We start from the raw sequence: 15,945 nt of genomic DNA, 5'->3' as shown, positions 1-15,945 counted from the left end.
CCGAATTTACATGCGTAGAAATTCCACGCGTAAGGTTTCTAATCGCACCGAATTCCCACGTGTAGCGATTCTAATCGCACCGAATTTCTACGCATGGAAATTCGACGCGTACAATTTCCACGCGTAAGGTTTCTATTCGCTCCGAATTTCTACGCGTAGAAATTCGACGCGTAAAATTTCCACGCGTAAGGTTTCTATTCGCTCCGAATTTCTACGCGTGGAAATTCGACGCGTAAAATTTCCACGCGTAAGGTTTCTAATCGCACCGAATTTCTACGCGTGGAAATTCGACGCGTGGAATCTCCATGCATGGAAATTCGGAACGATTAGAAACCTTACGCGTGGAATTTCTACGCGTGTAAATTCGGTGCGTTTAGAAACTCTATGCGTGGAAATTCTACGCGTGGAAATTCGGCGTGTGGAAATTCGATGCGTTGAACTTCCACGCGTAGGGTTTCTAATCGCACCGAATTTCTACGCGTGGAAATTCGACGCGTGGAATTTCTAATTGCACCGAATTTCTACGCGTGGAAATTCGACGCGTGGAATTTCTAATTGCACCGAATTTCTACGCGTGGAAATTCGACGCGTGGAATTTCTAAGCGCGCCGAATTTCTACGCGTGGAAATTCGACGCGTGGAATTTCTAATTGCACCGAATTTCTACGCGTGGAAATTCGACGCGTGGAATTTCTAATTGCACCGAATTTCTTCGCGTGGAAATTCGACGCGTGGAATTTCTAAGCGCGCCGAATTTCCACGCATGGATTTCAAACGTGTCGAATTACCACGCGTAGAATTTCCAAACGCGTCGAATTCGTACGCGTAGAATGTCAACCACGCCGACTTCGCACACATAGAATTTCGAACGCGCCGAATTCCCACGCAAAGTATGTCTAACTGCATCAAATTTAATCACATCGAATTTCCACACGTTCAATCGCCGTAGTGAAATATCCAAGCGGTAAATTCCCCCGCATTAAATTTCTATAACCCGTATCATCGTTGCATTCCATCGCGTTAAATTTCTATCATCTTCTGAAACATTAAATTGCTCCAACAATCATGAATTGAGCCCCTGAGACTTCGATACATTTAGAAGAGAAAAGGAGAAACGTGTAGATTTTCCACGAACCAACCATCAACCGTCGATAAACGACATTTTCTCCTTCGTTGACACATGAAACAGAGCTCGACAGCGAAAAATACGTGTTGGACAGGAATGTTTCTGAAAAGACTCGCCAAAAGGTAGCCGAGGAAATATCAATTAGTCGATCGAAAGCGTGAGAAATAGAGGAAAAGCAGGCGTTAATCGCAACGTTAAATATCAAAGGTTATATATTGCCAGATTTCTCTTTTCTCGCTTTCGAACGGAGCGAAATAAATGAAGCTCCACGGTTCGACGAATGTTTTCACCGAAAGAAGGATTCCTGGTGGAATCTTTTCACCAGGAACGATAAAGGACTACCTCGATTGAAGATGGAAAAGGGAACTCCATCAAGCACTTTAGAATCGCAACAATAGAAAAACGCTAGCTCATGCTTGAATGCTGGACTTATGGATCGTAAATCAAACATTATCACTGGTATTGTTCACGAAGATTTTTTAAAAATTCTTAGGGACTTGGATGTTGGCGAAATTTGTCGTGGAAGAAAGATAAATTAAGGTGGGATTAGAATTGGTAGTTTTGTTTGTTGTATGAGTGACATTTTGGTAGGGTTTTGTAATTAGTTTCGATTATAATATGGTGACGCACTCGTGACGCACTCGTGATGCTCTCATGACACACTCGTGACACGCTCGTCACAGACTCATGACACACTCATGACGCACTCGTGATATATTTATGACCCACTCCTGACGCACTCTTGACGCACTCGTGACATACTCATGACATACTCATGACACACTCATGACACATTCATGACACATTCATGACGCACTCGTGACACACATGTCACAGACTCATGACACACTCATGACGCACTCGTGATATATTCATGACCCAATCCTGACGCACTCTTGACGCACTCATAACATACTCATGACACACTCGTGACACATTCATGGCGCACTCGTGACACACTCGTGACACACTCGTGACGCACTCGTGACATATTCATGACACACTCGTCACAGAGTCATGATACACTCGTGACGCACTCGCGACGCACATTACCCTTCAGACACAAAAATTCAAAATTACATTCAAACCAGATGTGGAGTTTAATACCAATTATTTGCATAATCAAGGATCCTGAAATTCATGTAATCATAATGTAACATCTAGATTTCCCTTATTTGTCTCAACACTGCAATAGTTACCTCTGACGCAACTTCCGAAAGCAATCGGTAATATAAATGTTCCTAATTTAAATTCAATTTGAACGAACCTGTTCTTTGAAGAAATCGAATCAACAGTTCTGTCGGATATTACCTGATTATACGAGATAGAATTCATATTGCAAATCATCCTTTCTGCTAAAGCGATCATCTAATAAAATTGCTATTTACTTCTCCTTTCATCGAACTCCTTCCTTCTTCTACTTTGTGAATTAAGTCGGTAAAAGAAATTAGGAAGTGCCAGCGAATTCGTAGAATTGAAACATTGTTTGCTGTTAAAGACATTACCCAAGCGTGATTCAAATTCCGTGGAGGATTCGTGCGCACATTTTAGAAACGTTCGAATACGTCCGTCCATTGAAGGTAACTCGCGCGGCACCGTTCTGAATATTAATTTCACAGGAACAATTTTGGACATTCGAGTTAAAAAGCGGAACGAAAGGTAATTGCCGTTTAAACCCGGGTGCATCGAACAGTGTTAAAATCGTCGACGATAAATCGCTCGGAGGAAGTTAACTTGAAAATAAAACGTAAGAAATAGGTTCTCGTGAGTTCCCTCGTATTCCAAGGAAATATTCATAGACTATTCGACATTCTGGACGCTCGTTGCCGAGAGAAAAACAAGACGTCCCTGAGGAGCACGAACCTGTTTTGTTAAGACACGCTTCTTTTAAGAAAAATCTTTATATAAGGATTTCGTAAAAAGTACGCTGAAACTTCCGCGTTCGATTTCTCCCTTTCAGAAATCGCTGATGTAGTTTGCGCGCTACGGTATCTTTACATTCCCTTTGCGTAGACAGCGATTTCCCAGGCGGCAGGGAACGACCTTCGAAATATATGCACGCTGATAACGGTTTAGTCTTTTATTCTGTGAATTTATCACGCATATTCTTTGCAAATCTTTTATATGGACGATTAGCAGAGTTTCTAAATGGAGGACTTCTGTCGAGACACTTTCGGAGCCATTTTATGATTACTTGGTTTGCAAACTTTCTGAAGTTTCAAGGTTTAGAAGTTTGAAAGTGGAATGTGGAATTTTAAGGTTTTGTTCAGTACAAATTTTCAGAATTTAATTCGGAGTTCTAAGTCCTCACGTGTATGCAATTTTAAAATACAAAATATTGTGAGGTCTTAATGGTTCAAAATTGTAGAGAAAGGCTCGAGATACCAAGCTTCATAACCTCAAAATTTTAAAGCTATGAACAAAATCAAGAGATATCAAGCTTCGTAACCTCAAACAATCTAAACTCTGAAAAAAATCAATAGACATGAAGCTTCATAACTTCAAAATTGCTGAACTTTCAACAAAATCAAAAGACATGAAGCTTCGTAACCTCAAAATTTCAAAAAACTCTGAACAAAATCAAGAGATATCAAGCTTCATAACTTCAAACAATCTAAACTCTGAAAAAAATAAATAGACATTAAGCTTCATAACTTCAAAATTGCTGAACTTTCAACAAAATCAAAAGACATGAAGCTTCATAACCTCAAAATTTAAAAAAGCTCTGAACAAAATCAAGAGATATCAAGCTTCATAACTTCAAACAATCAAAACTCTAAAAAAATCAATAGACATGAAGCTTCATAACCTCAAAATAGCTGAACTTTCAACAAAATCAAAAGGCATGAAGCTTCATAACCTCAAAATTGCTAAACTTTCAACAAAATCAAGAGACATGAAGCTTCATAACCTCAAAATTGCTGAACTTTCAACAAAATCAAGAGACATGAAGCTTCATAACCTCAAAATTGCTGAACTTTCAACAAAATCAAGAGACATGAAGCTTCATAACCTCAAAATTGTTGAATTTTCAACAAAATCAAGAGACATGAAGCTTCATAACCTCAAAATTGTTGAACTTTCAATAAAATCAAAAGACATGAAGCTCCATAACCTCAAAATAGCTGAACTTTCAACAAAATCAAGAGACATGAAGCTTCACAACCCGAAAATTTCAAAGCTCCCAAAAATCTCATAAAAGTAACAAATAAAAAAACCTGACCATATCAACATCATATCAAAATTAACTACAAAATGAAATAAATAATACAAAACAACGAGCGCGTATAAGAAAAGCGAGGACGTTCCGCAGCGCGAAATAGGGGTAATCGAGGGTGTACAAGTAGGGGTTGAAATATTTTATTAGCATGAATCACTGCAGCCATCAGGAAACCGATAAATTTTCCTTGCCCGATAGAATGCTGTCCCATGCTAAAAGCTTCTCTCCTCCAATCCATTTGACTCCTCGACGAAAGGGTATTCCATCGAACGCGGTCCATTAACAGGGAAATATGAAAAAGAGAAAATGTGCCCGCGAAACGAACCGCGAGTCGATGCGATTTCTATCGGAGAAAAAATGTGTTGGTTCGCGAATCGAAATCTACTTGCGACGATCGTTCAACTTTCATCTTCCGTGTGTTCTTTTTTCTGTTGCAGTTTTCCACCGAGGGAAATCATGACAGGAACATACCGGAGATCGGTGAGTACAGGTAGCGTACGAATCGCTTTCAATATTTTATGTCCGGGTTTATTGTTGCACTTCCTTCGACACTTGCCGCCTAACTGTCCTACTTCTCTCACACGACTTTGTAGCTATTGGAAGTTTATTAGCACGTTTCATTTTCTACTTGTTACGCAAATTAACGCTCTTCGAAAGCCTTTCATTTGTATTCGCTTTCGGTTATATCAATAATTTTCGTATTATATAAAAATTGAAAATGTAAATTGGAAATTAGATTTGTTGAATTTGATACGATTACGGAATATAACCGATCAAAAATATGGTATTAAATTTTCAGGCAATCTATTAATTTCCAAAGTGAAAAAATAGTTTCAGTAAAAACCTCTAAAACGTAGCGAAACGAGGTTTTAAAAAGAGACCGCGATTTAACGAGAAAAATGAAAGGGAAATAAAAGCAAATAAAAATAGAAGGATTTAAATATTGGGGCAGCACAGATACGCGATAAAAAGTCACGAATAAATTTCCAGGTCGGTACGGTTAATAACTAAACCCAGTGTCAGTGACTGAAGACTAAGAAGAAAAATGGTGTCATTACCCCAGAGGTGATTTCACGCTGCCACGGGGTTAACCTAGGTTCCAACTTCCGTTTCTCCGTCGGTTCCTTCGCGTTGCGTGTTCCGTGGCCGCGTTGCATCGATTTTTCTCGCTGGTCGTTCATAGACCCTGAGCGATCCTAATAAATTCGCACGATGCACCGGAAACGCCCACTCACGAACCTGACGGTGCAAACGTTTTATCGCCTAAGGAGTCAGTTAACGTACGCTTGGCTCTCGAGGCTTTCTTTCAAATAATGTCATGTGGAAAATGATGGAGTTGGTGGTGGAGGATTTTGGGAGATGGGGAGGTGGTAGGTTGGAAATTTTGGGGTGTGGGAATTTGGGACGGTAGGAATTTTGGAGGTGTAGAAATCGGGGAGTGTAGAAATTGGGGAGTGTAGAAATTTGAGGATTTAGAAATTTGAGGGTGTAGGAATTTGGGAGTGTAGGAATTGGGGGGTGTAGGAATTTGGAAGCGTAGAAGTTTAGGGGTGTGTAGAAATTTGGAGGTATAGAAATTCGGGGGTGTGGAAATTCGGGGGTGTAGAAATTGGGGAGTGTAGGAAATTGGAAACGTAGGAATTGGGGGGTGTAGGAATTTGGAGGCGTAGAAATTCGGGGGTGCAGAAATTTGGGAGTGTAGAAATTCGGGGGTGTAGAAATTTGGAGGTGTAGAAAATTGGAAACGTAGAATTTGGGGGGTGTAGGAATTTGGAGGCGTAGAAATTTGGAAGTGTAGAAATTCGGGGGTGTAGAAATTTGGAGGTGTAGGAAATTGGAAACGTAGGAATTTGGAGGCATAGAAATTTGGGGGTGTAGAAATTTGGAGGTGTAGGAAATTGGAAACGTAGAAATTTGGAGGCGTAGAAATTTGGGGGTGTAGAAATTTGGAGGTGTAGGAAATTGGAAACGTAGAAATTGGGGGGTGTAGGAATTTGGAGGCGTAGAAATTTGGGAGTGTAGAAATTCGGCGGTGTAGAAATTCGGGGGTGTAGAAATTTGGAGGTGTAGAAAATTGGAAACGTAGAAATTGGGGGGTGTAGGAATTTGGAGGCGTCGAAATTTGGGAGTGTAGAAATTCGGGGGTGTAGAAATTTGGAGGTGTAGGAAATTGGAAACGTAGGAATTTGGAGGCATAGAAATTTGGGGGTGTAGAAATTTGGAGGTGTAGGAAATTGGAAACGTAGAAATTTGGAGGCGTAGAAATTTGGGGGTGTAGAAATTTGGAGGTGTAGGAAATTGGAAACGTAGAAATTGGGGGGTGTAGGAATTTGGAGACGTAGAAATTTGGAGGTGTAAAAATTCGGGGGTGTAGAAATTTGGATATGTAGAAATTTAGAGGTATAGGAAATTGAAAACGTAGGAAATTGGGACTGTAGAAATTTAGGGGTGTGAGAATTTATGAATGTAAAAATTTGATGAATCCACATTTTAAGGATGAACCAATATGAGTTAGGAGTTCAAAATTTAAAAAACATCTGACAAATTATTCAAAAATCTGCATTTCCGTAAAACTTCCTGCAGGCAAAGCACCCAGAATGTAGGGACGCCTAAAAATTTTAATTTCGTATCGGCAGAAGATTAGAAAGTCAACGAAAACAACGAAACAGGTCGAGGTGCATGAATATGTGAGGGGATTCGGTATCTACAGCGTTATATGAATTTTCAGCGGCGAAAAAACGTGTTGCATATTCGATCGTTCTTTCGCGATCGATACTTTGCGCACGACAACACTAACATCGTGGGTCATGTGTTCGTTGCACGTCGTTGATCACAATGAATGATCGTTTTGGAAAGCGAAACGGGGGGCCCAGGCCTCTTACGATAACATTTATGACACGATATCGAATGGTTGGGCTACCGCTCTCTCTTTCGTGTAAAAATATTTTCCCGATGATTTTATGCTTTCGAGTGTAAAAGTTTTCTTTTTGAATTTATACGATTTTTTTGTTTAACTGGATTTTTTACATTTATTGGCGATCGGAAATTTGATGAAATGTATCGCGAAATTGGTATGGTACATCAATTTAGAGCGCGTGATGAAAATAACGGTATAAACGTTTCATTAATATTCATAGTATAAAAGCTAGCTGTTAGATGACTTATACGTGCAAAGTTTGGGACATAGAAAGTAGATTTTATGACATAAAAGCATTACAGAATTGCACTTATGCTACACGAATAATAAGTTTAAACTTTGGTGAAAATGCATTAATGTTCGACATGTGTTCGATATCGGAATATCGGAATAATTTCGATCGATGTAGATGCAATTTAATAACATAGAAATATTGCAGAGTGGTATTTACGGGATATAAAGCTGAAGTTTAACGCAGATAAAAATGGATGCAGGCTCTGAACGAGGTTAAAGCTTATCGAAGACGCCCTTCTAAATCAACATATCCTTTACGAAAAGAAATAGCGACAACTCGTTTATCTCTGCCACACCCTCGCCATTTTCGCGTCATTTGTTTCCTATTTTCGCGAAGCTTCTCGGGCCTCGATATGATATCCCTGACGACGCCGATAAGAAAAACCAGGACGGATAGCTACTTCCGTCAGGACATTCCACGAGATGGGTGAGATGTGGAGCCTTAACCATAAACCCGGGACCAGTGAAAATACAGGGTATTTCGAAACGTATGTCCCGATAAAAGTGAACGTAATTGCTATTAATTCTTTTTGCCTGTAGTAACCATTAAACGTATAATGACTGCAATAAAGTGTGCGATAGCTGATGAGGTGCCTCGATATCGTGTTAACACGTCCACTGGCAAACATATTGGAATTGCTATGCACACAGCGAACATCGAAATTTGCGGTTGTTTTGTAAAAGAAAATAATACCGAATGTTTTTCCCATTCGAGCAATTTTTGCACGTTGATCACTCCGTGACATAACGTATTAAAGCTACAAATAGTTTCGGATATTCCTCGAAAAAAATAGCAAAACCGATGTAACACGAGAACGAAAATATTTAGCCGTATATTTGTGCAAACAACAATTCTCTCGTATCTGCATATCGTACACATTCGACCTATAAAATGGAAAAAAATATTTGCGAACGAAATATTCGACTTATTGCCCGGAAGCTGAATACTGTTGATAAAAAAAGAGAATAATCCGGTGGCCGTGCAATTTCGTTGATTCTTAGAAATATCCCCCGAGAGAGTCGCGCAGGGGATGCAAGGGCGTTGAACATGGTAGACCGTAAAAAGTTGATAGGATCGAAGGACATTGGGTGCGGATCTCGTCCAGCATAACAGGGTGCTGATTATTCGAAGAATAGGAACGGAATTGGAACACGGAGATACAGAGACTTATGGAAAACGCGTTGTGTAACCCGGCATTCAACAGCTGCTTGCTTATACATTCCACTCTTTCGAGTGGCGTGAATTGCTTCTGACAGGAATAATCGTTTGCCAGACGTTGTCTTCCAAGGATACCTCCGATGTTTCAGTCTGTGCAGAAAAACTTTCTTCATTGAAAGATTTACATACTGCACTCTTCGTAGTGCACTTTACTATGACATTTTTATGGTCGAACCAATAATGACAACACTGGTGATATTCTGAAGACCGAAGGATGATTATTTAGTTTAAAATTGTTACTCTTATTAAAGTCGTACTTTGTAGAAATAAGTTAAGCTACGTTAAAGAATAACATACTCAATATACTCAATGTACTTAATGTACTCAATGTAATCAATGTACTCAATGTACTCAATGTACTCAATGTACTCAATGTACTCAATGTACTCAATGTACTCAATGTACTCAATGTACTCAATGTACTCAATGTAGTCAATGTAGTCAATGTAGTCAATGTACTCAACGTATTAAATATACTCAATATATTCAATGTACTCAATATACTCAATGTACTTAATGTATTCAATATACTCAATATACTCAATGTATTCAATATACTCAATATACTCAATGTATTCAATATACTCAATATACTTAATGTATTCAATATACTCAATGTATTCAATGTATTCAATATACTCAATATACTCAATGCACTCAATATACTCAATGTATTCAATATACTCAATGTACTCAACATACTCAATGTACTCAATGTACTGAATATACTCAATGTATTCAACATACTCAATATACTCAATGTATTCAATATACTCAATATTCTCAATGTATTCAATATACTCAATATACTCAATGCACTCAATATACTCAATGTATTCAATATACTCAATGTACTCAATGTATTCAATATACTCAATATACTCAACATACTCAACATACTCAACATACTCAACATACTCAATATACTCAATATACTCAATATACTCAATGTACTCAACATACTCAACATACTCAACACATACTCAGAATCGCAAAATAATTTGATGCACCATGAAAATTGACTTGATGCATGTTTTCATCGATAAAGGGATAATACAATAGAACAAGCAACGAGATTGGTAATCATAAGTCGCGCGACAGCTGCAAACCTGCCCATAGGCTTATTAGTTAATTGCCAAGTTATCAGCTCGTAAGCTGCGTAATGACGTTCCCACGCAATTAATCCTAATTAACGATAGCAGCTTGCGTGGAACAGTGCCGACGCGGTTCCTCCAGTTTTGCCCATGAAATATTCCGTAGCTTTTAATTATACGCGAAAGCGAAACCATCGCGTACGCTGTAACCATAAATTATGTGTCTCGAAAATTTTTACTCTCCGTTTCACTCACGCGTGTTCCCTGTTCGAGAGTATGCAGATTTCTAACCGAAGATCGTAAAACGTGGCGAACCGTCGCATTAAATTCATCCGACTTGCCCGCAGAACGCATGTAATTAAATTTTCAACCACTGTATTCGCGGATGTTAGTCCTTGCGATAACATGGAGCCAATGAATTAAGTCGCGGATGTTTATGCTAATGGAGTTGTATGTTTAGACACTTTCTCTTTTTCAGTGATTTGTGAGAAATTGATGAAGGGAGATTTCGCGTTCAAAATTTCGTTAGATAACGTTAGATGTTGTACTGTTTAGCGGATTACTGCGCGGTAGATTATTACACGTTACGTTATTACGCGTTAGATTACTTCACGTTACGTTACTACGCGTTAGATTACTTCACGTTACATTACTACGCGCTGCATCGCAACCTGTTAGATTACATCGCGTCGAGTTACCAATAATTGGATCATCACTGCATTAAATTACGACGCGGTGGATTACCACACGCTGGATTATCACGTGTTTAATTACTACGCGTTAGATTACTTCACGTTACATTACTACGCGCTGCATCGCAACCGGTTAGATTACAACGCGTCGAGTTACCAATGATTGGATCATCACTGCATTAAATTACGACGCGGTGGATTACCACACGCTGGATTATCGCGTGTTGAATTACTACGCGTTAGATTACTTCACGTTACATTACTACGCGCTGCATCGCAACCCGTTGGATTACATCGCGTTAAGTTACCAATGATTGGATTATCACTGCATTAAGTTACGACGCGTTGGATTACCACACGCTGGATTATCACATGTTGAATTACTACGCGTTAGATTACTTCACGTTACATTACTACGCGCTGCATCGCACCTGGTTAGATTACATCGCGTCGAGTTACCAATGATTGGACTATCACTGCATTAAGTTACGACGCGTTTACCACACGCTGGATTATCACATGAATTACTACATACTGGATTACGTTCTCAATCACCACGATTTGTATTACCACAGAAATACTACGCGTTAAATTACCCATGAACCTATACGTTGAATTACGTTCTATTCCCAATGCGTTACAATGTACATCTTCACGATTCATCTACCGCAAACCGTAATTAAACTTGTTACGCAAATTGTGATAATTGACACAAATGAAACAGGCGTGTCTCGATGGCTCTCACATTAATAATTGCCATTTAATCGAATCGGTATCTCGTCTAGAAGCAATATCTGTCGACGAAAATTCCCGGCTTTTCTCGAAGAACGATACACGAGGTACGAATTTAATTAAAGACCTCTGCAGATCTTCGTTAACGAGAAGTCTGCTCATTAAGTAGCTGCTGCGGTGCTCCTTTGACGCGTGAGGTAGAACTGCATGCTCTGTTTTAGCGCGAAGAACTCTGAATGAGATAAATGTGATCTACCTAGAGTCTGCGTGTCCGGTCATAAAACATGTATTAACAAAAAACCGCTTCGAAATTTTTCGCATAAATTTCGTGTCGTGAAACCACAGCCTGGATCAAAGAGACAGGAAACTGTTTTTTTGCTGGTGTTTTTACCGCGAATCGATAAGCTCCTCGATAGATTGAGAGCGTAAATTAAAAGCAAAATGGGACGAGAGTCAAAGTTAACGCGATGATAATTGAGCGGCCTATTACTCGTCTTGCGCTGCCACGTTTAATTAGAAAAGTTTGCCGGACGTAAAGGACCCGGTACACGGAATCGTTTATACCTTGAAAAAATCCGGGTTAACCTGAATTCCAAGTATCCGTGGACTTCTTTGCAACAATAACGTTTCATTAAATAGTTAGATCGTTACGGAGATCAATATTGTCGCTGTTGAAATATCGACAACATTCTGCAATATATATTGATCGCGAATTTAGCCATTTAAATTCTGTGTGACGTGCATCGATCGTTTTCAATTGTATCGGTCCGAGAGCTGAATATCTATCAATAGTAGCGTTCTCTTTAACAGGTCACGTTGGCGTTTATGACGTTATAATTATAACGCGAACCGAGCCTTTGCAATTGAATTACGTTACCGTCAATTGCCACGATAATTAATTTTCGGACTCATTAAACCTTTCATCGCTGCTTTATCTTGATTGGCGTGGCCTAGAGATCACGCGAACTACACAAACCATTCAACGTCCAAAAAATTGCAACAGCACTATGACACTTTTTACTTTCGCTTTATTTTGCAGTAACTAATCATTAAGATAATAAAATCTATGCGTCCTACATATCCTTAATTACGTATTTAATATGGATCCACCGTCTGTGTATGTAACTTGGCGAAAAGCCAATATCATGAGACGTCCTTTGTAAGTTGCCCCAGCAACGCGCAAAAGGTATTCATCAAGCTTAACACAGCAGAGCGTCGTTACGTTTGACCCTAGCTGGCGTTCAACTTTTTAATTTCTCCGCTGCAAAAAAGAAAGTGTAATCTGTAAGCCTACGAACGGACTGATCAATTCGAGTCTTCTTTCCGAAACACAAACGTTTGGTAGAAGTATAAATTATCTGTTCCTTTGTCTGGCGGCGATCTTTTCGAAGGAACGGAATGAATGCTGCGGTTGAACCCGAGAACCTTTGCTACGAACCTTTTTCTGTGTGATTTCAAGCCAGCTGGCTTCGGACTACCTCGTCTGACCACAAACGATTCGTTTCTACTGCTTCTCTACCATTTCGTGTTTGTTCAGTAACGACGCTTTCATTTAGGAATGTATCGAGAACAATTAAATGGACCGAAAGTTCTCATAAACATTTCAGAGCTATTATTTCACAGATGTTTCAGAAATTCGAGGTTACTCTCAGATCTCTAATTTCTAATTTTCACGAGTTATGTAAGGTTCGGGTAGCAATTATTCATGGTAAGGCTAGTAAATATGCGTATCTGGCGAACATGTTCCAGGTGAAAGCAGGCAACGTAATAGTCGGAAGGATAGGAATCATGGTGTGACAGAACGTAATAGACTAATCGATGAAAGGACACGTTTCCTGGGTCACTGGTTGCGATAATGTGTTGGTGTGATCGTGTACTCGCATCAATCGTCCCGATGATAAGCGACCCGAAATTCCTCCGGCTATTAGCTATTCACGTCTAATGTGCGAATTCATCATGATTGCCTTCAAAGCTAGTCTTACAAAATATCTTAAAAAAAAGTCATAGATAAGAAAGATAATGAACTCATGATTTTTCGAAGGAAGTGGAAAGAAGACTTTCTATATCCATTATTTATAATTAAACTTAATTATGGTCTTCAAAGTAAAAATTCCATGCTACGAGGTTTACGAGATCCACAATCTATGCATAGGTCACATGGTGTTTCTTGGTGTCACATGTATATCATGTTTTTTGGTGTCACATATATATCATATTTCTTGGTGCCACATATGTATCATGTTTTTTGGTGTCACATGTGTATCATGTTTCTTGGTGTCACATGTGTATCATGTTTCTTGGTGTCACATGTGTATCATGTTTCTTGGTGTCACATGTATATCATGTTTTTTGGTGTCACGTGTATATCATATTTCTTGGTGCCACATATGTATCATGTTTTTTGGTGTCACATGTGTATCATGTTTTTTGGTGTCACATGTATATCATGTCTCTTGGTGTCACATGTGTATCATGTTTCTTGGTGTCACATGTGTATCATATTTCTTGATGTCACATGTGTATCATGTTTCTTGGTGTCACATGTATATCATGTTTTTTGGTGTCACATGTGTATCATGTTTCTTGGTGTCACATGTATATCATATTTCTTGATGTCACATGTGTATCATGTTTCTTGGTGTCACATGTGTATCATGTTTCTTGGTGTCACATGTATATCATATTTCTTGGTGTAACATGTATATCGTATGTGTATACATGATCATCCGTAGACTATCGACAATACAAAACTCATTACGTATGAACCTTTCGTACACATACTTGTACCTACCTGTATAATGTTCGTATCACAGAATCGAGTCACGTAAATTATCCGCAATAGATCTGTCTCCATACATTCGCGAAATGAATGCATGGTCGGTTTCGCATCTTCCGGACGTCCATTCGAGTCCACCCTTAGTTTGGAGTGTAACACTTTGCGGGACGAGGTCGGGTATGGTAATTCGGGGTGAATCTGGGTCAATCAGTTGATCGTCTTTAGTTAACGGGGGATACGAAATAATGCAATTAGGCTTACCTCCCTTGCAATTAGGCTTACGTCACGTGGATGTCGAATCTCGCGCCTCGAGCAGATTTTGAGACCTCGAATCTCCGGCTGAAAGAAATTAGTTTTGTCGCTCGCAAACTAGGACGTTGCGCGCGAAAGAAACCGAGAGAGAACTGGGGGGTAAGTGGTGGAAACGAAAGCAGGGAAACTTTGTTACAGTTAGCGTGTTACAATGGTGCATCGGGTAATCTAATTATCCTGTTAGAACGCAAAGAACGCGCTAACGTTCATCTTTTTTTTACTCCTCTGAACTATGGAGGAAAGAAGCTCTTAGGATGATCGTTCCCGAGAAAGTTTCAAGCATTTTAAAATGATTGTATCGCGGAAGTTGATGACGAACGAACTAATCTTACATGGAGCACGAAATTTGAAATACGCTTCGGAAGTTTTACTGCAGGAAGTTTATTCTTCTGCAGGGAATCTTGAGGATAGTTTTGCGAAATTATAGTTGGTTCAAATTGCGAGAAAAATTGAAACTTAGCAACTTCGTTTCATTAAATTGAATATTTCTGATTTTATGCAATTATCATAGCTGCCTTATCGCTTAGATGACAAGAGAGGAATGCACTTGTTAATCAAACATGAAGTTCATATTGAAAAACCGTACGTGAATACTGTCTGAAACTGTTTCCGAAGTCGTACAATTTGTAGTATCTAATTTTATATCTTCCTGTAATTCCTCAGCTTTTTACGTCTCGCGATTTCAATGGCGTGCGATTGGCAGCCGAGTAAATGTGAAAAAGTTACCCTTCGGTTCTGTCCTCGTTTCTCCATTATCTCTGTCTCCGTAACAACTGTTATCGACTACTGTTTACTATTTCAAATCAGATTTCGATTCTGCCGATAACAGACGATATTCCATGCAGTCGTTCCGACGATAATTTTGAATTGCATAAATACAATCACAGTAGTATACAATTTAATCCTCTGCGGGCACTGGTACAAATCTACTTGGTCTATTAAACGTTTTGCCAATTGTTCTGTCTCCATAGTTATTGCTTGTTATACACAGTTACAAATCTTTAAAAATTATGAAACCTTTACTGAAGATATTTGTACGTATCCTCCTTTAAGATTTGATTCTTAATACGAAGACGAACCGCTAATTGAACGACAGTGAAGATAAAATATTAAACGTTACGTTGTCCGAATTTTCAAGCATAAAACTGCCGTTTCTCTTTTGGAACAGTGCAAAACTTGGCGAAATGGCTCGCAGATAACAGAACGAACCGGTCGTATTTCAGTTCTCTATATCGGGACGCAGTCTTCCGAAAATTTCACGCCGGAGAAGTATAAATCCTCGTTTTTAAAGAGGCCTCGTTTCAGCCTCGATTCTTTTATACTCCGCCGAAAAAAAGGAGAGAAGAATAGAGAGCGACGGGGATTAAACAGGAACGATTCGTTCGATATCCGTGAAAAAGAATGGAGAGCTCGATCAAAGTCATAAAGTTTAAGGGGTAGCACCCTTAGCTGCACCCTTCCTCTCGTGTTCAATCGTTTCAGGTGCTTGAAATAGTGCTTCCACGGATTCTTCCGATTTCTGGAAAACTATTTCTCTCGCATATTCGTTTCGGTATCGCCGACA

General features: G+C 39.3%; 1 protein-coding gene across 5 annotated transcripts in view; it reads left to right on the top strand.

Annotated features, from left to right (window-relative positions):
* The window catches only part of Trpgamma (Transient receptor potential cation channel gamma), a 78,833-nt gene that overhangs the window by 29,000 nt on the left and 33,888 nt on the right, over positions 1-15,945 (top strand). For 3 of the 5 annotated variants that reach the window (XM_076537924.1, XM_076537923.1, XM_076537926.1), the window contains exon 2: positions 4,783-4,835. In XM_076537924.1, the coding sequence (XP_076394039.1) occupies positions 4,802-4,835 (34 nt within the window). In that variant the 5' untranslated portion in view covers positions 4,783-4,801. The remainder of the gene's footprint in view (positions 1-4,782; positions 4,836-15,945) is intronic. The other 2 variants (XM_012282994.2, XM_076537925.1) reach the window with 1 other exon arrangement.

The sequence above is a fragment of the Megachile rotundata genome, chromosome 12 (assembly GCF_050947335.1).
Source record: "Megachile rotundata isolate GNS110a chromosome 12, iyMegRotu1, whole genome shotgun sequence".
NCBI lineage: Eukaryota > Metazoa > Arthropoda > Insecta > Hymenoptera > Megachilidae > Megachile > Megachile rotundata.
This window is presented reverse-complemented; position numbering and strand designations above follow the sequence as displayed.